Source organism: Chenopodium album, chromosome 10 (genome assembly GCF_948465745.1).
Source record: "Chenopodium album chromosome 10, dcCheAlbu1.1, whole genome shotgun sequence".
Classification (NCBI taxonomy): Eukaryota; Viridiplantae; Streptophyta; class Magnoliopsida; order Caryophyllales; family Amaranthaceae; genus Chenopodium; species Chenopodium album.
In genome coordinates this window covers 22,796,285-22,818,437 of record NC_137843.1, presented here as the reverse complement: position 1 = coordinate 22,818,437, position 22,153 = coordinate 22,796,285, and the positions used below count along the sequence as shown (strand labels likewise).

General features: G+C 35.3%; 2 protein-coding genes and 1 pseudogene across 3 annotated transcripts; 1 reads left to right on the top strand and 2 right to left on the bottom strand.

The window, feature by feature from the left end:
- The first annotated feature begins 446 nt into the window (after positions 1-446).
- LOC145565060 (uncharacterized) lies at positions 447-1,255 on the top strand. The gene is made up of 2 exons (XM_081625169.1): positions 447-1,067; positions 1,214-1,255. The coding sequence occupies exons 1-2, from the start codon at positions 447-449 to the stop codon at positions 1,253-1,255; spliced, it is 663 nt and encodes a 220-aa protein (XP_081481295.1).
- A 2,078-nt stretch (positions 1,256-3,333) lies between these two features.
- LOC145563809 (21 kDa protein pseudogene) lies at positions 3,334-4,367 on the bottom strand (annotated as a pseudogene).
- A 2,719-nt stretch (positions 4,368-7,086) lies between these two features.
- LOC145562356 (phosphoglucomutase, cytoplasmic-like) lies at positions 7,087-20,282 on the bottom strand. 2 transcript variants are annotated; one of them, XM_081622609.1, is made up of 19 exons: positions 20,175-20,282; positions 20,011-20,102; positions 18,273-18,354; positions 16,237-16,292; positions 14,443-14,556; positions 14,301-14,363; positions 14,081-14,200; positions 13,578-13,678; positions 11,645-11,704; positions 11,447-11,546; positions 11,200-11,357; positions 11,032-11,127; positions 10,542-10,605; positions 10,293-10,374; positions 10,026-10,201; positions 8,978-9,054; positions 7,752-7,884; positions 7,529-7,645; positions 7,087-7,440 (listed from the first exon to the last, which is right to left on the bottom strand). In XM_081622609.1, exons 2-19 carry the CDS (start codon positions 20,089-20,091, stop codon positions 7,369-7,371), a joined length of 1,752 nt encoding a protein of 583 aa, XP_081478735.1. In that variant the 5' UTR covers positions 20,092-20,102; positions 20,175-20,282; the 3' UTR covers positions 7,087-7,368. The 2 variants fall into 2 exon arrangements, with proteins under 2 accessions (XP_081478735.1, XP_081478736.1); XM_081622610.1 differs by lacking the exon at positions 20,175-20,282 and having other exon boundaries at positions 20,011-20,168.
- Between the last annotated feature and the right edge of the window lie 1,871 nt (positions 20,283-22,153).

The window sequence follows — 22,153 nt, the reverse complement described above, 5'->3', positions numbered from 1 at the left end:
CACAAGAGACCCATGGGAAAGGTGCAACCATTGGAAATACCAGGATGAAAATGGGATTCTATATCCATGGACTTTGTGACAGGTTTACCAAAGACTCGCAGTGGGAATGACACGATTTGGGTGATTATGGACATACTTACTAAGTCAGCGATGTTCATTCTTATGTGAAGAATGTAGTTCGTTTGCATGGGGTCCCCAAGGACATAGTGTCTGATACAGATTCGAGGTTTCTATCAAAGTTTTGGCAAAAAGTGTAAGAAAACTTTGGAACAACCTTAAAGATGAGCACTGCCTTTCATCCTGCAACAGATGGCCAAACTGAGAGAACAAACCAAACCATGGAGGATATGCTGCGAGCCTGTGCTTTAGATTTCCAAGGGAATTGGGAGGATCACCTACTTTTGATCGAATTCTCCTACAATAACAGTTACCATACAAGTATCAAGATGGCACCTTTTGAAGCATTGTATGGAAGGAAGTGCAGAAGCCTAGTGTGCTGGAATGATTATAGTGAACGTGTTACTTTGGGGACAGAATTTATTGAGGATATGGTGAGCAAGGTGAGACTGATTCAGTCACGAATAAAGGCAGCACAAGATAGGCAAAAGAGCTATGCTGACTTGAAGAGAAGGGATGATGAGTTTAGTGTTGGGGACAAGGTCTTTCTAAAGGTTTCTCCAACAAAAGGCGTGATGCGATTCGGCAAGAAAGGGAAGCTTAGTGCTAAGTATGTGGGGCCGTATGAAATTCTTCAACATGTGGGAAAAGTGGCTTATAAGTTGGCTTTTCCAATGGAGTTCGAGAAAATGCATGATGTGTTCTACATTTCCCAACTAAAGAAGTATGTGCCTAGTGAAACTCATGTGTTGCAACCAGAGACTATTCAACTAGATAAGTCTCTAACTTATGAAGAAAAACCAGTCAAAATCCTATATCACAAGGTGCGTACTACTAGAAACAAAGATGTGAAGATAGTGAAGATCCTTTGGTCTAACCAAGAGTACGAAAAGGCTACTTGGGAGGACGAGGAAGAGATGAGAAACAAGTATCCCGAGTTATTTGATGAGGTGAGTTACGAGGGCGTAATTCTTTTCTTTTAAGGGGGGTAGAATGCGATGTATTTTCGCGCTTTTTACCTCAATTATGCTATTTATTGCTTGATTTTGCATGATTTTGCTTATTAATATACATTATTTGTGTTTACATACAATAGAAGTATGTAAACTTTGGCCAAGTACGAGTTCATTGCATTTAAAGTCCAATTTGTTGAGTATAAATGTTGAGAATCAAGTAATTTATAGCAATACAAAACACAAAGTTTGAATGGTTTTGGAAAAATTATGGTTTTTAGGTTAAGTTTTGAGGGCGAAACTTCTTTTAAGAGGGGTAGATTGTAATCCCCCATATTTTCAACTTAATTATAATATATTTATTTATTATTCATACAAATATTTTATGTCGATTTCATTGAATAAATTATTTTTTTTTAATGAAAAGATTTAAGTAAACTAATATGTTTCTGACTAATTTAAAAACAATTTTAACTTAATAGCCCAAAACCTCAAGTTTTACTCCTAATCTAATTAGGAAACCCAAGGCCCAAATAAAACCCCCAAAAACCCTCTCACCCTTTTCCCCTCTCACGTAAAATTCATTCACTCTCACTTCTCTCCCTCTTTCACGGCTTCACAAAGGGAAAAAAAATAATAATTTATTCAATGAAATCGACATAAAATATTTGTATGAATAATAAATAAATATATTATAATTAAGTTGAAAATATGGGGGATTACACACCCATTCTACCCATCCTCCTCCATCTAACTCCATCATGATTTCTTTGGAGGCACCACCCCTCAACTTCCACAAACTCAACTTTAATTTGACAGCTCGGTTCTCAACAACTTGGCAACAATATGAATCATTATCAGAGATAGTAGTGGGACACCTTCTGGAGTGCTTACCTTCAATCTCGGCAACACCATTGTCTTTATCGGTGAGGCAACAGTTCTTAACAAAGGTATTCCTTCGGCCCTTGAGCTCAGGATATGAATATTCATATTGAAGGCACTAAATCTCCTTGTCACCAACCTTCTCAAGGGCGCGCACTTGGCCAATTCCCTGGCAGATTCAGCTCATCATTAGGGACATATGCACTCTTCTCACCAAATGATATGTAATTGAAGCATACATCTTATTTTTTGAGAGACGAATCGGATAGCAAATTGGATAGCTAATGTAGGCCATTTAGTTGGTGGTAGCATGGACATTATTCCTTGTAACAACTCTAGTCCCTAATGCCTCCTTTGATACAATAGGAGTTCCCCTCGTGAGGAGGGTCTCCTAATGCCTTCTATTTTTCTTACTTTTATAAGGAAAAAAAAAATAATAACTAAGACTCATACATCTAATAGGTACGGCCCTCAAGTTTTGTTAAGTACTGTTTAGCAATCACAACCACCCCAAGCTTAATCCATATCCTTTCAATTGTGTCAAAGTAAAGCACCTACATCTATACTTTCTAAAGTCAAACCAACTTATTTGACTTTGATTATATCACTTTATTATTGAATTGAGCTCTGAAACAAAACTGATACACTAAATATGAACGCCCTACCACAATGAACTGCTCCCTTCTTTAATTAAAAGTATGTCCTTTTTCATCTTATTCCCTTGTGAACTTCTTGCATGTCACAAATGTAGATGATTAATTATTCTATGTATGAATATTGAATATAATTACAATCATGATTTCATCACTCTCCGATAATCACTCAGGATGATATAGAAAAAGCACGGTAATTAAGCTTGTTTATTCTTATTGTGCATCTGTGCTTTCCCTAAATAGTAACGTAGTTAATTAGTATAATAAACTAAATTATCATCTATTTATGCAAATAATACTATCCTATTAGTGTTATTATTTAATTTAAACTTTACACCTAAATGTGAGATATAGTATAGTTGCACCAATGGTAGAATAATGATCTCTCTACTTATCATTATTGTTAATTGGTTGTACTTATCAGAACTTATCAGAATCTTTTTTTTTTTTTCTCTAATTCTATAATACAGTTTAGTGGTGTTTAGAATAAAGAAGAGTACAATAAAATTAAAAATAAAAAGGCCTGAAATTTGCTAATTTAGAAAGTGAAGTTACGAACCTATAGAGTTAATAGATGAAAAATTGTGACCGTGTAAAACATACTTCACAATATGTCGATATTTACATTACTAAGCAATATAATACATTATCCTATAAGTCTATAACTAGATGTGTTAAAAATCATCAATTGATGTGAAAATACTTCGACCTAATTCAAAATGAACCGATTTAAAATTTAACTGTATATATAGTTGTAATAATTTAGCAAAACTCAAATTAAAAATGACTCGATCCAACTAAACATTATCAGAACCCGACATATGACCTGAATTGACACCTCCTCCTGTAAAATCTTCTATGCATTCAAGCACATAAACACACAAACAAATACTCACTCCTAAGTTGTATGCCACTGTAGTATATTCCAAGACTCTTTCACACATATTAATGAGATTAAATAACACGACAACACAAAGTCACGAGTTCGTTACAATTATAATCCTGTAGATTTCCAACGTACAATAACAACCTCTAAACGTTCAATTCAATCCCACTTATCATCATCTTGTGTTCACGGAGGCTGCAAAACTATTAACCAAAGCAAGGGCGTTACTAGTGTACTCCTTCACGATCACTACCTTGTCAAACACTTCGTCTTTCACCGGACACTCCCCAACGTCCTCGAACCCGTCCGTGCACGTATCCTCATTGGTTAGAGCCGCGCTCATCCACGTCTGGACATTACTGAGCTGGAACCTTACTGCCTCGGCCGAGGAGGACTCGGCAGCCGAAGCTACCTGGCTCATCTCCTTGAGTGATTTATGTATTTGGTCGACAGCGTCTCCGAAGGTGGAGGAGCAGTCGTGTAGGGCGGAGGTGGCCCGCGGGTCGGGGCCGTAGTCGGCCCGTTGGGTCATGTTGGTGAAGAAGGAGGAGGCGTGGCGGGCCCGGGATAGGGTGAGCCCGATTGAGATACGGGCTAGTTGGGCCGGGTCGAGACGCACTGCATTAGCGTAGCGGGAGAGGGAGGTGTAGCATACGTCGGGGTAGAGGGTGGTGTTGCAACTCGATCGAATGAAGTCAAAAGAAGTGGTGGTGGCGGGCGGAGTGGCAGCGGAGGTGGGGAAGGAGTGTGTATGGTGGAGGAAGAATGTAAGGAAGAGGAAAATAAGTTGAGAATGCATGGTTGTTTAGAAGGATGAGGTTTTGTTTGTTTTTTGAGAGTTTATGTATTTTAGAGGGACAAGAAGAGTTGGGCTAATTTTGGGGATTGGAGCATTTTATACATAGAATTTTATATTTTTATGAAGAGAATGTGAATGTAAAGTGTCGTCTTTCTTTGTTGTAATTTAGTGGGGGTTGTATGAATAACTTTTTATGTGATTATGTTGGTAGATGTTTTCTTGTTTCTTGTTAATGTTAATTTGTAATGATTAGAAATAACCATGTTTTGCCGATTTAAGAGGATAACAATTGAAGTTTTACAAACAATTCCAATTGTGCAACTTTAATGATGTGATACCTTTCTAGCTCCCGTGAATGATCTTCAATTCTTCACGGATTATTGTAATTTGGGTCATTATATGTGGTGGTCAATTTTATAGATTTTGATCGTAAATTCTCACTAGGAAGAATATCAAGAAAACAATACTGATGCTTCCAAATAAAAAAAAAAAAAAAAAGAAATAAATAAATAAAATTAAAAAAAAAACAGAAATAATATTGAGATTTTATTAAATTTTTTGAAGAAGATTTGTTAAATTTTACTAACTTAGAAAAAATGTAATGAACATATAATTTGATATATTAATGAAATATTAATCTACTTTATGTCTCTACAAGTAATTAAGCTAACTTAATTGTAATTTGTAAATGAGGATTTCTCATGAACGCCCGTTGAGGCAACTCACTTGTAATGTCTGGCTAACAAGGCTGGTTACCCCAACGCATCATTATAATTTCAAAGCTGAAACACGGTCATTGCCCAATGTCCATATCTACTTTTATTCCATATTACTTACAATTTTTTTTTACGAAACATAATCATTAATATACAAATGTAACTATTGATATCATTGATTGTATATTTGTAAAAATTAGAAACAGTTAATATATATTTGGAAAATATTCATTGATAGACTCATCAACAACATTTTACATACTAACATTTGCTTTCATATATAAGAATATAAAAATGGTCAAAGTGAAGTGAAGTATGTAAATAGAGCAAAAAGTCAAAATTTTGTGAGTAATCTAGGGTGAAGATTGTAGATTCTTATTAATAAGACTGATTCAAGGTAGATGTTAAATGACACTCGAGCATATATGTTAAATACGGTTCTGGGCCGCACTCGTAAACTAAGAGAAAGTCCACTTTACAAGTCCAAGGAGGTTTCATCCCCAAACCATATAGCAATGGAAAGAGTAGCCCATTAGCCTTATAAATTGTTTTACTCTCTCATCTTTTATCAATGTGTGACCTTGGGGCGTTTACTTCACAAATCCAAAGAGTTTCCATCCCAAAACCATATGGCAATAGGAGAAGTAGCCCTTTAGTTTTATAATTGTTTAACTCTCTCTTCTTTTATCAATGTGGGACTTCTAACCAGTGTTATTTGGTGGGATATATTTCAACAATATACCATTCTTATTGAGAAGTAGGGTCTGTTCTCATTGACTGAAATGAGCTGAACTGAACTGAATATTTTATAAGAGAAGGAAATTAGGAGTTGAACTGAACTGAACTTATTAGAGCTGAGCTGAACTGAACTGAAAATAATTGTATGAAAACAAGCCCTACATCTTAATTATTAAAAAATAGTTACACCATATTGACTTTCACATTTATGAATACACAATTTTGACCATTAATATTGTAAATTATCTACTAGTATATTTACTTGTATTTCCTAAAAAAAATGATGTTTAAAAGATATTGGGACTAACTCAACATACTATTTATATATGGATCTTGCTAACGAGCGCCCCAGGGCGTTAGTTAAGGAATAATTCTATTGGTTGAAAAAGTATTAAGTTAGGAATGCATGATAAAATCACGCGTCGTTCGGTGTAATTAATGTTAGTTTTACTCTAATATTTCCACTTTTAATTCTCTTATCTAACGCCCTGGGGCGCTCATTAGCTTTTGCCTTTATATATTAACATATGTGTATATGTATTAAGAAGTCAAAGTTGATATTCAACACAATTTAAAATATTAAATTAGTATGTTTTTGGTGAAAATTTGATTAGTATGAACATTTATACACTTTGATTTAGCTCAAAAGATCATGTTGAGTTTGTTGATATTTCCAATCATCCCTCTATTGCTACTTGGTCACCTGTTTGACTTTGTAATGGTATAATGAACATTGAAGGGTGCATGTAATCTCGAGAAAGAGTCCGTTAATCTCGGCATCATCATGCACTCGCTTTGTCACTTTAGTGTTGTGGGCCTTGGTATAACTGCTTTCATCGACAGTTAAAAGTTTTGACAATGTTAAATAGACAAAAATAGTACAACTTTAATAGTTAAAAGGAGACAAGTAATCCCCACTAGTGGCGATATAGGGTGGGATTTTCGGTAACCTTTTCCCGACTCTTACTGAAACCAACCATATCGTTTAAGATATAGTTCGCGATACAAGAATGTCACTCTATCCCAGGGCAAGCAATCAAACAATATGAATAATAAAATGCAATTATGGGTCTAATTTAGTGAAGAAATCATTTTTGATCCCTGTCCTTATCTCCCTCATCGAAGAACTCGCTCCCTATCTAGTGATTTTTCTATCCGTGGGAATTCTATGGTTCAGAAGGATTTAATGCAAATGAATTTCCATTCTCAGAGGCATCTCCATAGTCATGGGTGTTTAGTGAATTTCTTGACTAATTTAGCAATTTCTGCACATCTGCAGGATGAGGTCAAAACTAATCATGGTCCATAAACCAGAAAAATTTTAAGATCTCGAGCCAGGATAGAAAAAATATAATAGGTTTTTTTTTATAAGTAATATTTATTCAGAGTGATCGTCTATGAGCTCAGCTCAAGCACGAGAGGATTCATCTCTACTAGAGTTGCTTGTTGCCAACTCTGAGCTCAAGTTCAACAACGACTCTCCTTTCTTACAAAAATATCCTCAACCATAAAAGCTGAATTTGAGCCAGAAAATATGGTAGTACAAAATTAATATTGCCTCTTATGAAGACTAGAGAGGACTCAAATTGCAAGGGATGTGACAACCAGCTGAAACACTTCCCGCTTATGTAATAACAGTTGGCTCTGACCTCCCAGTGAATTCTTGCATCTTAGAAAGCTTGAGAGCAACATCAACCTGCAACGGAGTGCATAGTACATCTTAGAATAACAAAAAGGGAAAAATGTAGTGGCCAAAGTTTACATAAAAAATTAAGCAATCTCACAAGGGGTTTAAGTGCTTCCTGTGAATCTCTGCTGATTTTTGAGGAGTCGTTTACGTATTGCTCAATGTACACACGAACTGTGGCTCCTTCAGAGCCAGTTCCAGAGAGGCGGAATACCTGAATTAATAATTGTCACAATAAAAACCAAAGCAAGGCATCAGACTTTGTGGAGAGCAGACAAAAACTGTTCAATTTAATAATAAATAAATAACAAGCTCTTTACCAATCGCGAGCCATCTTCAAACAGGTAGCGAATACCCTGGTGCTTTGAAACTGAACCATCAACAGGATCAGTGTATTCAAACTCATCAGCATCCTTCACGTTGGCCACAGTGGAATTAACTCCCTTCACAATCCTGGTCAGAGCAAGAATTAAAGAAGCTTCAGAATTCATATAACATAACCAGACCTTGAACATCAATAATCATAGAGTTGATGCACAGCATTTCAACAGCAGTTCCAACGTTTTGAGAATATTAAGATTTATACAAAATTCATCATGTAACTTAAGAAGTTGAGTTAAGCACTTATTAAGCATACTTTTAGAATTGTATGCACTTGAACACAAATAAATATCCTGGCAAAATTTATGGTTAGATTATGTATGGGTCAATCAGCTTAATATGAACATCAGGCCAAGGGATGATAAAGCCACAAAAGAGTTTTGAAGTAAAATTGATATACTTCTTCATACTGGAAACTAAATTAAATAAGTAGTGACTTACTCCATTGTCTAAAGTTCTACTCAGATATGTGCCTTTATGGGTACTTTTAGAGGGAAAAAGGTATATTGAGTTCTATGTTGTAAGGTGTTAGAGGGTAAAAGAGAAAAAAACTGTATATACTTTGATAATGGTCAAACAATTAATAAAGCAAAGATGAGTAGAACTAGAAAAAACTGAGTAAAGTAAGAAGAGCTTAGGAAAACAAATTAGATGATCGCTAAATTAATACGTCCTTTTTTTTGACAGAAATTAATACTTCCTGCTGGAGTATAAAGTACTAATCACCTAGGGAAAAAAATTAAATTAAAGAACTAAAAATCTAAAGCTAATTAAAAACAATTAATTACTTTCAACGGTCCAAGGGACTGAAACCGATAACCCTTGGCTTCTATTTTACCCTAATTGTGGTTTCTTTATCTCCATTGATTGATGACTTAACAATCAGATGCAATACTGCATTCCATACTAATAATTTCCATGTATTCAAATGAACGTATAGAGCCCCATAACCATCTTTTCCCCATGGTCAAATCCAACAGACAATTGTGATTTGTAACGAATTTGGTACTTTCATTAGATGGTTATAAAAGTTGTCTCAAAGTGAATTTTGATTCATAGATCAATAGTGCATCCAGCAAGATCGAAAGAGTAACACTTATAAATCCAATCAAAGCCAATGAACTCTAAAATGACTTGAACAAAAAGACAGTAAACACTGGCTTACTTGTTAACTTCAAAGAGATCAGACTGCAGATTGACCAAATGTGCCATAAGTTCTTTTGCACCACCAGCATCAACATTCTGAGGAAGCAAATTTCAGTATTAATAATTGATGTAAAAATGATAAACAAGTTGGTAATGCTTAAGCTTATACAATGTATACATAATACTCCCTCCAATCAAATTTAATCACTGCAAGTTCAAAATTATGTTAGTAATTTAAAATGGTATTTATTTAATACCTACACAAGAACAATTGCAGGGGTATTTTAAAAGACTAGTGTTTTGACATTTAAGTGGTAAATAATACTTCAGCCGTTTCTTTTTAGTTGACATGTAACGTTTCACTTAACTTCTACTGTAATATTTGAAGGGAAAGCAATAAAAGATGAGATTTTTAGGGAAGTAGGCAGCTATTTCATTGATTAAAGGTTGAGTCTTACAAACAAGGTGGCTTGAGGCCACTACTCTCTCTCTAGTACCTTGAGGGTACAACTCTCCACACTCTAGGAATTACAATTTACCAGCTACCTAGCACACTCCTACCCCCCCTTTACTTATATGTACACAACCAGCCAAAAAGAGAAAGGGGCAAAATCGCAGCTGTCACACTGAGAGAGGATGCTGCCAGCCTTCACAGCAATCATTGGCAGCTCACTGATTTGGTGGCTCATTCCCTGCTGGTCGTTGTTGCTGTCCTTTCTTCCTTCTGCGCTCATAGGTGACCCAGCCCTTGTTCTTGTTGCTCAAGGCATTCGTTGCAGTTTCTTTAGTCACGTTTGCCAATGCATAACTTCAACCATTCATATCTTTATTTACCGATAAGCAAAAATTATGAAAAGTTGATATTTTGTAAATATATATCGTGACGAATCTAACAAGATCCCACATGACTACATTTTTCATTACGTATAAAGCACAAAACACGGTCAAAGGGGAGTGTGTGAATAGTGCTAAAGTCAAAACGCGTCAACTAAAAAAAACGGAGGTAGTATAAAATGCGAAAAGTTAGCGGTGGTCAAACGGCCAACAATTCGGAATAGAGGAAGTACCTCATAATCATATCTAGTGTAATAGTGCCGACCATAGGTAGCCCAATGCTGACGAACAATGTCTTCAACCGTCACAAGGTTTTCTCCATTGAGTTTATCCTTGTTCTTTAGAGCGAGAATAGATAGCCATGCCAAAACAGCCCAGATCCCATCCTTCTCACGTACATGATCAGAGCCTATTCAGGAAGCTCAGAGAAATCATTCTGATTCCTTATGAATTCATTAGACATCACATATGAACAAGGACTGTAGAAGATAAAAGCATACCAGTTCCAAAACTCTCTTCACCACATACTGAACAAAATCCAGCATCCATCAAATTACCAAAAAATTTCCAGCCAGTGGGCACCTGGAATTTAGTGAATCACCTTTAAATGCTTTCTAAAGGAAAGGCAATGCTCACTATTTACTTTAGAGATTGAAGAGCCTATAAATTTTATGAAGTTGAAGAAAGGAAAAAGAAGAAAACAGCTACAGAAACCAGTTAAAGAACTAAAGATAAGGAGCTACAGTCACCTCAAAGAACTTCAAATTAAGAGCTTTTGCAACAACATCCAGAGCAGCAGAAGTAGGCATGCTCCTGAAAAGTCAATGCAAATACAGAGATACTTTAACAAACATAATGGTGCATCATTGGACAACCAATTCAACCCAAAAAAAAAAAAAAAAAAAAAAAAAAAAAAAAGAAATTACAACATATCAATAATTAATAATACGTCATGTTGTCATCACCAATAGAAGATGGGAGAGGAGAGAAAAGGTACTCGGTAAAAATCAGTGTTGCTAAATTTGTTACATCACTAATAAAGTGAGTGATTTTACCGTGTTAAAAAAACTTAAGACCATCTAAGATGAAAAGACAGAGGTGAGTACACACAAATACAAGATTACAACGATGCTACAACCACGGGGGCCAATTTTACAGAACCCAAAAGGCTGGAGCAAGATGCAAGAAGTCAAGAACAAACTGTATGAATAAAACAGAACTAGACACCGTTAAGCATACCTAGCAACTCCCTTCAGACCACCAGAGAAGTATGGAATTGCTTCTACAGCATTAGCAGCAATAATGGCAACGGAATCCGAGGGGGTCACAAAAAACCTAGGAAAAAAGGTAAGTTAGATAAAGAAGTTTCTCACAAGATATCTGCTCACTCTAAGATGTAGAGTCTACCTTTTACCCAGTATCATATTACGATCAGCATCACCATCGGCAGCAGCACCAAATTCAGGCGGTTCACCTTCTGTGTCCGTTTTACCCAAACCCATACGTTGGACTAATTCCTTTGCATAAGTCAAATTGGGATCAGGATGCCCTCCACCAAAATCTTTCTATACGGATGAAAGAGTGTATGTTATATAATGTACTTAAACTAGATACAATAGTTCAATAAAGACATATATCACAAAAACCATTTGACCTTTGGTGTACAGTTCAACAGTGAACTCTCGTTTGCACCAAGCTCTTCAACAAATATACGCTTAGCATAAACACCAGCAACTCCATGAAGGGCATCATAGCTAGAAATTAGGCAGGGGGAATCCCAACACAAAATATTAGCACAAATATAGCAAAAGTTTACAAAATAAGTGCTTCAACATTATCTAAGTACTCCTACCAGAATGAGAATTTTGGACATGCGAGCAGCTTTTTGATAGCTTCGAAATCAAATATTGACCTGCTCATGCAACACAAAGATTATACATCATTATCCAAGTTGATGTTCAAGCCTAACTTTATATAAGACAGCCAATTTAAGAATCAAAATATAAAAATTAATTCTTCCCCCTTTTCAACCCCTTTGGCCCTTTCCACACATATTGCACTGTTTACCATTCAAGGAAGTTTCACAAATATTGCAACATATGCATTTGGGGATATCCAATGTTTCCTTTCACACTATAAATTCCAACATAATCTTATTGTAAACACCTAAGTATGTAACCTACTTACATTTTTAGGGTAATTCGCATGGATTCTGTAGTTTCTTATCACCTTTTACCCAATTTCTAAAAAGTTGTGCACTTCCCATGTAGCAGAAATTTTAGATTGGAGGAAGTAATATAATATATTATAGAGAAAAAAAAAATTCAAACTAATCCTACAGCTGATAGAATATTCAAACACAAGAAGAGTTTTCTTTACAATAAAAACAAACCTTTTAAGTTAACATAGAAGTAATTTATTTTAGAACTTATTTAACTGAAGGCCTAAAGCACTAATTCACCCTGAGGCCTAAACCACAGACTATGATAATTTAGAATAATCCACAGATACTACAATACAGAAAGCTCTTGATAGCAGATAGGACATCCAATTATCATTCAGAAGTATGTCTCCCCAAGTCTAACACAAATTTATGTAGGGCTATGATGGGAGGAGGTTGCATCAGCCGGCAACAAAAAGCCTAAGCATGCAGACCTTTCAAAAAATTGTAGCTCCTATCTCAAAATATATTTTTTTTTTCAAATTATAACTTTACCTGAGACAATTATCAATTAGTTAGCCTTGAAATTACAATTTATCTTAAATAAAGTGGATAATTTTCACACTCACACCCCCAGAATTTCACTTGTTGGAATCCTTGGAATCCAACCTTTTAACCTTCAAGACTTCATCAATCATGCACCTAAGGCAAGGATAAGCCCTCACCTAGAATTATATTTGGCATATCAAAGCCAGGGCATAGAACTGTTCCCACTTCCCAGAAAGCATTTAGAAGCTTAAAGCACCTTTTAATAGCTCCCTAATGCCTAGATAGAACAGACATACTGCCTGTAACTCCAAAAGTGTTCACCATAAGTGAATTGAAGCAATGAAGTTTAAGTCCTAAAATTCATTTATACTATATTTGGATAAAGATATTTGGTAGGAAAGGGATGGAGAGAAAATGAGGGATACAAATTCCTTATTTGAATAAAACATAGGGCAAGTGAAAGGAAAGGAAATGGAGGGGTCCATTTTTCTTTTCCTCTTATAAACCAAATCCCTCTATTGTTGGAGAGATTTGGAAGGAAAATGGAAGGTCACTCTATCCCTCACCTTACCTTTCTTTTCCCTCTTTTGCGTTCCCCTCCCTTTCGCTTCACTAGTGTCATCCAAACATAGTGTTATACATTAAAGACAACAGTAATACAAAAGCAAGTTCATATAGCTGATTTTAAAAGATACTCCTGTTTTCTTTTACTTGCAAGAGTTGCAACATAGCCTCATGGAACACACTTTGATGAAGAGATTAGATGATGCAAAGGGACAAATAAATCAAAATATTTGTTTACACATAATACCTAACCTTTCCCAATTCCCTGTTTTAAATATTACATTGATAAAGTCATTCATTTATTTTCTCTAATTACCTAATAAAGTGTGTGCCTTGAGGCTATGTTGCAATTAAAAGAAAGTTGAGGAAGTATTTTACAGAAAATTAAAATTATAAGACCAATTTCCTGCTCTCCCAATTGAATCCATTGAAAACCAATTGATAACAAGAGAAAACATAAAATAAAACGTAGAAGGCACATGCAGATTGTGAAAGCCAGCTTTAGACTTACTTCATCAACTTGACATATGTATCAGTTGAATCAAAGACTTCAACCTCAAATTCACCATCAGGCCCTGAGAAGCTAGTTGTGCCTATTTTAGAGATATCAACCTGGAAAGAACAGGAACAATTTGATATATGCTAAAATAGCAAGCTATTAAACTAATGTACTGTTTGGTTGGCAGTAAAAAAAAAAAGGCAGTAATGGTATTGGATATGGAATTTTGTAAGGATAGTCCCAAGCCAATGTACATGGCAGCGCTTGTCCACCCCTAAACATCTATTTTTTATTCACCAATTTTCAAAATTACCCATTGTTGAATACTTGAATGATAATGGATATTTATACAAGAAAAGACATGTATGGGGTTGAAGTTTTAATGCCATGGACGTTGACAAGTGGCTTTCTTTACAAAACTACATAGAAATCCATTACCATTCCGCCATTTAAATCCACCTAACAATGGGCCATTCAAACTATATTTGTCATGTACAATAAGTTGAAAACAGTACATCAGGCAAATCTTCAGCAGTCAAGTACTCCTTTATGGTAGTTGTATTCTCATAAATCTTGTCAGTAACTCCTTCTGGAGCAGGTCCTCCATTTTTCATATTGTACTTTATCCCAAAGTCCTGCATAAATGGAATATCAAACGACAATAAATATTGCACAATTCTAGATTCCTAAATCCACCAACAATGAGCTATGCTACAACTGTAGGACAAGACAAACCTCAGTAGGACCTCCAGGATTATGACTGGCAGTCAATATAAAAGCCCCAGATGCCTTAGATCCCTACAATAAAATCCAAAGAATTAACATAACATGAACTGTTTCGAAGAACTCAGACAGCCTGCAAATATGTCAAACTTACATCTTTCCCAACTCTTTCACGTATCACAGCTGACACAGCAGGTGTTGAAAGCAGTGTGTTTTGACCAACCCAAACACGTTTAACTCCATTTGCAGCTGACATCTTTATAATTATCTGTCGTTTTTCCCAACAAGAAGAAGCAACATCAAACAAAGATATTTTATGTTACAAAAACTGTTTCCAAAAATAAAAACGCAAGGCATTCACATTTCACAAAGAATCAGATGACAGAGATACACATTATAACATCATCTAAGCTCCACATAAACAAGCCTAAACTGAAGTGATTCAGATTAACATACTTTGAAAATCATACAATGCCCCATATAGTACTTTATCATTCATTTACCAGAATACCACAGATGGAGTAGAGTTGGTGTATGAGCAAGAGCAAGGGACACTTAAGGAATTCTCATTTCTGATTTCTTTACACAACACTGTTCAATATAACAGGCTAGAAAATTTCTCAATGACTACAATAGGTTTTCTTGAAAAGGCTTAAAGGCCAAGGAAATTTACTGAATGCCTGAATGAGGATTAAAGCTACATACTTCCAAGTAAAAAATCTTATTAAGATATGTTGGATTTTCTTTTGGTCGAGCAGAAGAGAATTTAAAGGCTTCCTTTGACCAAAATTAAATTCTGTTAAAGCTTGAGTACAAGAAGCCTAGTGTTAACAAAATAGTTTCATTTTTAGAATTCATCCAAGGAAACAGCTAAACAATATACAATGAATGAAAGCTTCAAAAAGATGCACAATTTTTTAGTAGTTGCATCCTCACAATGGTTAACTGTTTCCTGGAATTGTTTTTCTTTTCCATCTATACACCAAGAATAATGTCTAACTGTCTATAATATAGTTTCAATTTGACTATTTGAGTAGGATAGAAAGTTTGATTTTAAGCAAATTCAACACACTTAAGGTATATTTACATTTTTATTCGGCAGATATACAGGTAAAGTACTTGTCATTGCTACAGTAAAATGAAGTTTACTTGCAATGAGAATTATTTTTATTCTAAAACCTACTTGTGTATATTACAGACTAGATGGCTAGTTACCGAGAAAGTAGTCCTCATTTCTGTTGAGTAGAAAGAGAGGGAAGGAGCATTTATTAATGTCACATTGACTCTACCATAGACCCCTCTATTTGTAAGAGTTGATCAATGGTAATAAGATTAACGCATGGTAATTCGTAATTTATACCAAATTGTTCAAGGTTGAGCAGCAGGGTGTCCAGGAGTACATGAAATCAAAAACCAGACAAAGCTAAAGCCAAACAAATAAATAACGGAAGCATTTCCTGACCTAAACAACAAAATATTATCTAAGCTCTTCCTCAAAAATTGGAATCATGTATGAGATAAGGATATAAGAAAAGAAGTAGGGAAAAAGGAAATCATATAAGCTCTTCCTATAACTAAATAAAATTATTCTCTGTTTTTTTTTTTATCTACTATTTGTCAAAATCTAGGACAAGGTACGTGCAAAGTAAGGGATCAATGTTTTAGTTATCAGGTAGAAGTTATGGCTAAAACATTAGTGTAAGCAGTAGGTTATTCAAGCCTTCCAGGAGATAACTAAGCACCTAAGAGGAGAAGAAGAAAAAAAAAAAAGGAAAAGCAAGATCTGGCTTGAGGTTTATGTTAAATTTATGAAGAAATTTGGCACAATCAATATGTACTATTCCATATGTATTTAATAGTTAATACCAAATGTAAATCAAGACCAGTGAGAAGAAGACAAAAGATCGTTAAAAACAATAAGTCAGTACAATATGGTTAGCAAGCAAACCTGGATAGCTTCTTCAGAGTAATAGCGTCCATCGCCAGAAACAACAAGTGTTTTACCTGCATTGACATGAATTAACCAATGAATCAACTGACTATACAAAAAGCCCCATATGCACTCTGCATTCAAATTGTGACTCTACCTATGTTGACAAACAACAGATTCACTATGGCTCCATTTGCTTTGACGGAAAACATTTTCCAAGAAAATGATTTTCCCATTTCCATTATTTGGTTAGTTAGGATGGAAAACAATTTTTCCAAAGGTGAAAAATAGTTCTCCCAAGAGTGGGAAATGTTTTCCTTACAAAAAGAAGGTATGCCACATTTTCCTCCCTACTCATTACATCCCTCACCACTCCTCTCATCCATCTTTTCCCTTCCACTCCAAATTTTCCCCTTCCTCTACAATTTTTCTTGTGAGGAAACAAACAAAAGAAAACTATTTTTACAATTGTGTTTTCCCTTGAAATTGTTTTCCGTTAGAACAAACGGAGCCTCTATCAGTTGAAGAAACCAGAATATATAAAATACTCTATTGAACTCTTGATAGATTTGATGAAGACTATTGTATTTATCATAGAACAAATCACTCCTCTTTAATATCCTAAGCGTATAAGATGAAAAGGTGACTATATAGCACACCCTTTAATCCTTGCCAAATTACACTTAGATTCATTCCCATTACCAACATTTATTACCATCTTACCTATTACAATACAGGTCATAAAGGATATAAAAACAGTCCAACATCCTACCCTTTTTAATGCAGGTATGTTTTCTCTTGGAATCATTTTACTACAAAGCCACAACAACTTTCCCTCGAGAACAGTATTAATAAGTATCATTTTCCAAATAACTTGTACCTTGTTCTACCTTCAAAACAACACACTAGATCGCACCTCATGAGGTGATACATTGATGTGTTCCATGCATGGTACCTTCTTTCATGGATGGTTCTTCTAACTCTCTTGAAAATTCTTGAAGGTACTAGAAGCTTCTTGGTTGTTTATTGGAAAATGGCCAGTCAGGATTCTTTTTTGTATTTTTAAGTTTGTCATTTATTTTACCGATTTTTATAAGATGAAATTTTACATACCTAGTTTAGGGCTCAAGAGAAAATTCAGATCTCGCACATCAGGTGAACTGAGCATTGCCTAAACCAACTAACCTCAATATCGTGAGTTGAAAGGGTTCGACCTTGTAACCTTTAAGTAGGGAGGTTTTGACCTTGTAATCTCAAGATTACAAGGTGAAACCCAACCAACTAAACTAGTAAGTTTGGTTGTTTGATGTGGAAATTGGTATCAAAGCATTAGGTCATTATGTTGCTCGACTTATACACTTATTTTTCTTCCCAACAAAGTTGTCGAACCATTGGTAAATTTTAAAATGAACGTCTCTTAGCCTAATTCAACCTCTAATGTTGTAATTAGCAAAACTAAATCACATTGCCTTCACAATGTTTCACTAGAACAATAATCTAAAAGGTTAGCAATTACTTTAATCACTCTTAGCTTACCCTTAGCTGAACCTCAACAAAATGCAAGTAAAAACAATTGAAATCTAAAAGATGTTGATAACCACATGGAATTGTGCCACAGTAGAAAACTCAGCATAAGTACAGACAACATTAGGTATTGCTATGTGTAAGTTTGGGGAGGGTAACACAAAGCAAGGAGTTTAATTTTGAGTAAGGAAATGCTATTGTCAAATACCAAGGTAATAGGGGAATACTATTATTAGTATTATATTGCTATAATTGTTCCCCCATATTACCTAGATTTATGTTATCTTCAATTTTACACAACATTTTTATAACATGACAGTACCACCACAATGCTAAGTATTTAGCATCATTAGAATAATAAAATTGAAGAAAACAAAATTTGATTATTTTCATAATATGCCAGTAACACCACAATGCTAAGTATATAGCATCATCAGAATAATATAAAAATAATGAATAGATAATCTAGTATCAAAAATAGGAAGTCAAGCCACATTGTAAACAGCATAAAAGGAAACTATTGAACCCACCTTTTATCTTCTCTGCTGTGAGGGCATTGAATGTGGACTGGACAAAATTTTCCAAGTAATGAGGTTGTGCAAACACTTTGACCTGGATGATAGACATTAAAAATAAGAAGGGCATCAAATAAGAATGAACTTTCAACTTCTTTTCCCCGAGCAGTAGTTACTATAAGAACTACTCTAAGAACTTTCTTCTACAGAAACTTCACCAAACTTGGTTTTTTACACATAAAAAAATGGAAAGGTCACAACTCTTACGGATGAAATATATAATGGCATTCTTGACACTAAAGAAAGTATTTTACATCCGTTCAAAAGACCAATGTGAATACATCAAAACAGGCATATAAAATAAGGAACATAAAAATATGAGGCATTTTCTTTTAGTTTCAATTATTTTTCTCATATAATCTATAACCTGATCATATCATGCAAAAATTTGATTTTAATCCTAGCTTTACCCCTTTTCAAATACACATTGTTTTAACTTCAGCAATACATAAACAAAGGGTATTAGTTTAATCATTTTACTAAACATGAAGTGCGTTAACAAGTACTATGTATACTAAGGGTCAACAGATATTGACAATTATTTTGAACAAGATAGCTGATTTTTTTGAAAAGATCCTTTTTATGTTAAATGAAAGACAAGAAGGCAATGCTCCATACCTTAAGCTATCAATATTATTGTTAACCTACTACTCCATACTAGTGTTACTTTATTTTGAAAGCAGAAACAATTCTTCATAAGTCATTACTAAAAATCATCTATATAAAAACTCAAACCATTAACGTACTTGTCTCATCCACATTTGATCTTTCTTTTTTTTCCTTTTCGTTTATAAATAAATTTATATCCAGGACTCTTCATATGAATCTAATGACATGCTTCTTAACATAAGCATATTATTCTTATCATGATTTTACTTCTAACAGCCCGTGCATCGTAAAGGCTTTTACGTTCATTATAATTTACTTCATTTAAGAATGAAGTGCTGTTAAGCTATACTTTTCTGCTTCATGTCTGTTAGATTAGTCACGATATATAGGTTACTCCATATAATTAAGTAAAACTCAAAACCATACGCATGACAAAGCCATAGCAAAGCCCCATAATATTTCTGCACATTGATACTTAAGGTGAAATAGAGATTCGATAAGAGAAAATGGTATTTATGAGTATAGAACTCGAAATCGATATCATAGGACACCAACTATCCGAACACAAGTCGATCCCACCATTACGAATTTCAATGAAGGTTCACATGACCGCGGTCTCCAATCTCTTAACAATGGAGATGCAACAAATCAGATAAAATAATCAGGTCAATAAGAAATGACACAATCACAGACATCAAATGTCACCATAATCATACAGTCAAATGATGTCAATCAATCCAAGCTAATTTGACAATGATTTAAAAGTCAAATCCTGGTCCTAACAACATTCTAAATGATACATAATCTAATACATCATCAATCAACACAAAACAATGCCACTAATCAAAACACCAAAAATGCTAAAATCACAGCATAATTCAGATGTAAAATGGATCTGAAATTGATCGGATGTTACAACAAATAAGATCGAACAATGCAAAACAAACCAAAACCAAAAACAAAAACGCATTGGATTCAATCGAAATTAATTTTTCCAAAATTAAGCAAACAAAATCAAAAAAAAAAAAAAAAAAAAAAAAAAAAAAAAAAAAACCAGGAATCAAAGATGAAAAGAAAAGAAGACCTTCTTGCGAAGACCGGAAGTTCCAGGTTTCTGGCCATCGTAAGGCTTGGTGGAAATGCGAGAAACTTTGAAGATCGCCATTGATGAGTTCACTGAGAAGATGAAGAGGTTAGAGAGAGAAATGGAAGATAGGAGAGAGAAGTAGCTAGAAAACGTAAGCTTACAGTTTTATGATTTCGAGAGGTGGCAGAAGGAGAAATTATAGTGATGTCACATGTAGTTCATTGATTTGATTATGTAAAGGTATAGCTATAGCATAAAATAGATCGGACAAATTTGGTTTGTCTATTATTCCGTTTTTATATGGTTCTTAAAATTAACGGTTAATTATCCATGCCAGATTGCCAGGTGATGGAATACAGTAAATGAGAATTACTCCATTTAGTTTATTTATTTATTTATTATTTTTTTTTTTTTTTGAAATAAGAAGACGGGAATTATTATTACAAATCAAGTTCCACCAAAGCTAAAATATTTTGGAGGAAATGCATCCATACAAACAAGTTCATCATTACCCCTCGTAGCTCATCTAATTCTCATCTAGCAATTAGATGAGCCACTGTATTCCCGCACCCTTTTAACATGAGAACAAACGAAAAAAATCAAACAAACTAAACAAGCTCTTAATATCATCATACAGTAGAAAAATTGGAGCACGACCTTCCTTGGCATTGCCAATAGCTTTCGAGACATTGATTGCGTCTCCCTCTACCCAAACATTCTGATAACCAAGGCGATATGCCACCTGAAGATTGAATTTGGCTGTTGCTGCCTCCGTGACATTAGCCTCCCACAACACATTCATCTTTCTCACAACCGCAACAACAAGTTTCCCAGATATGTCGCGAATGGACACCCCAAGACTAACAAACAAGTCGTCTAAAATATGGGCATCCACATTGATTTTCACCACTCCCCCGGCTGGAGGGGTCCAAGAAGATACTGAAAGCACACGCCCTATGCGAACAGAAGGCGAAAATATTGTTCTTGCGCAGCTGCGGTAATCCTCAACGACGCGACAAATAAATCTCTCAACCACCGATAATGTGTTGAAGACCTCTTGCTCATACACAAACTTGTTGTGGCAGAACCATAAACCCCAGGCAATTGTCAGAATTCTGCCAACTTCTTTAGAGTCCACCTTGCTAGCAAACTAACACACCTTTAAAGCAAAGGAACCAGGAGGGCTGCTGGCAATAAGATCAACAAAGTTATAGTTGTTCCACGCCATACTAGCTTTGTTACAATCGAAGAGAACATGGCAAATAGACTCTACCTCCACTCCACAGCACACACATAATTCGTCTTGAGCAATATGGCGACGATACAAGATTTCTTTAACTATTATGTGTTCTTTTCAAGCTAGCACTGCCATACAAAATGTGCTAATTTCGGGGACCATTCAGATTCCACGCAAGTTTCCATAGCTCACCATTTTCAATGTTCTCAATATGGGAGCGACAAAGAGCACCAAGCCAATACCCGGACCTGACATTGTACTCCCCGTCTTTCAAAGGCCACCAAAAAACTTGATCTGTAGGCAATGATAAAGAGAGAGGAATTTGGAGTATTTTCCTAAAGTCTTCGGGGGTGAAAAGATCATTCACAATATCCAAGTTTCAGGAACCCTTTTCAAAATCGATGCACGAAGCCACTGTAGCCATGGGGTCATAAGTCACTCCATGCTTGAATGTGGGGAACAAACCACCAGGGAGCCTACAATAAATTATCCCAAATTTTTACATTAGAGCCATTTCCAATCCTCCACACAAGGCCCTCAAGAAGGAGCGCCTTTGACCCCCCCACATGCGCCGCTAAGTATAACTCGGATCATGAACCCGATAAGCCTCAAGGACCTCAGAATTTTTAAAATACCTTGCCTTCAACACCTTGTGGGTAAAAGAGGTCGGACAAGTATGAAGACGCCACATTTACTTAGCAAGCAACGCTTGTTTAAAATTTTAAAGTCACGGAAACCCATACCACCCATGGCCTTGGGTTTACATAGCGCCTCCCATGTTTGCCAGTGCATCTTGCGATGTATGTCCGAAGACCCCCACCAAAATCGAGCAAGTAGGGAGTGAATTTCCTCTAACAAACCATCCGGGATCTTAAAAACAGTCATCATATATGTAGGAATGGC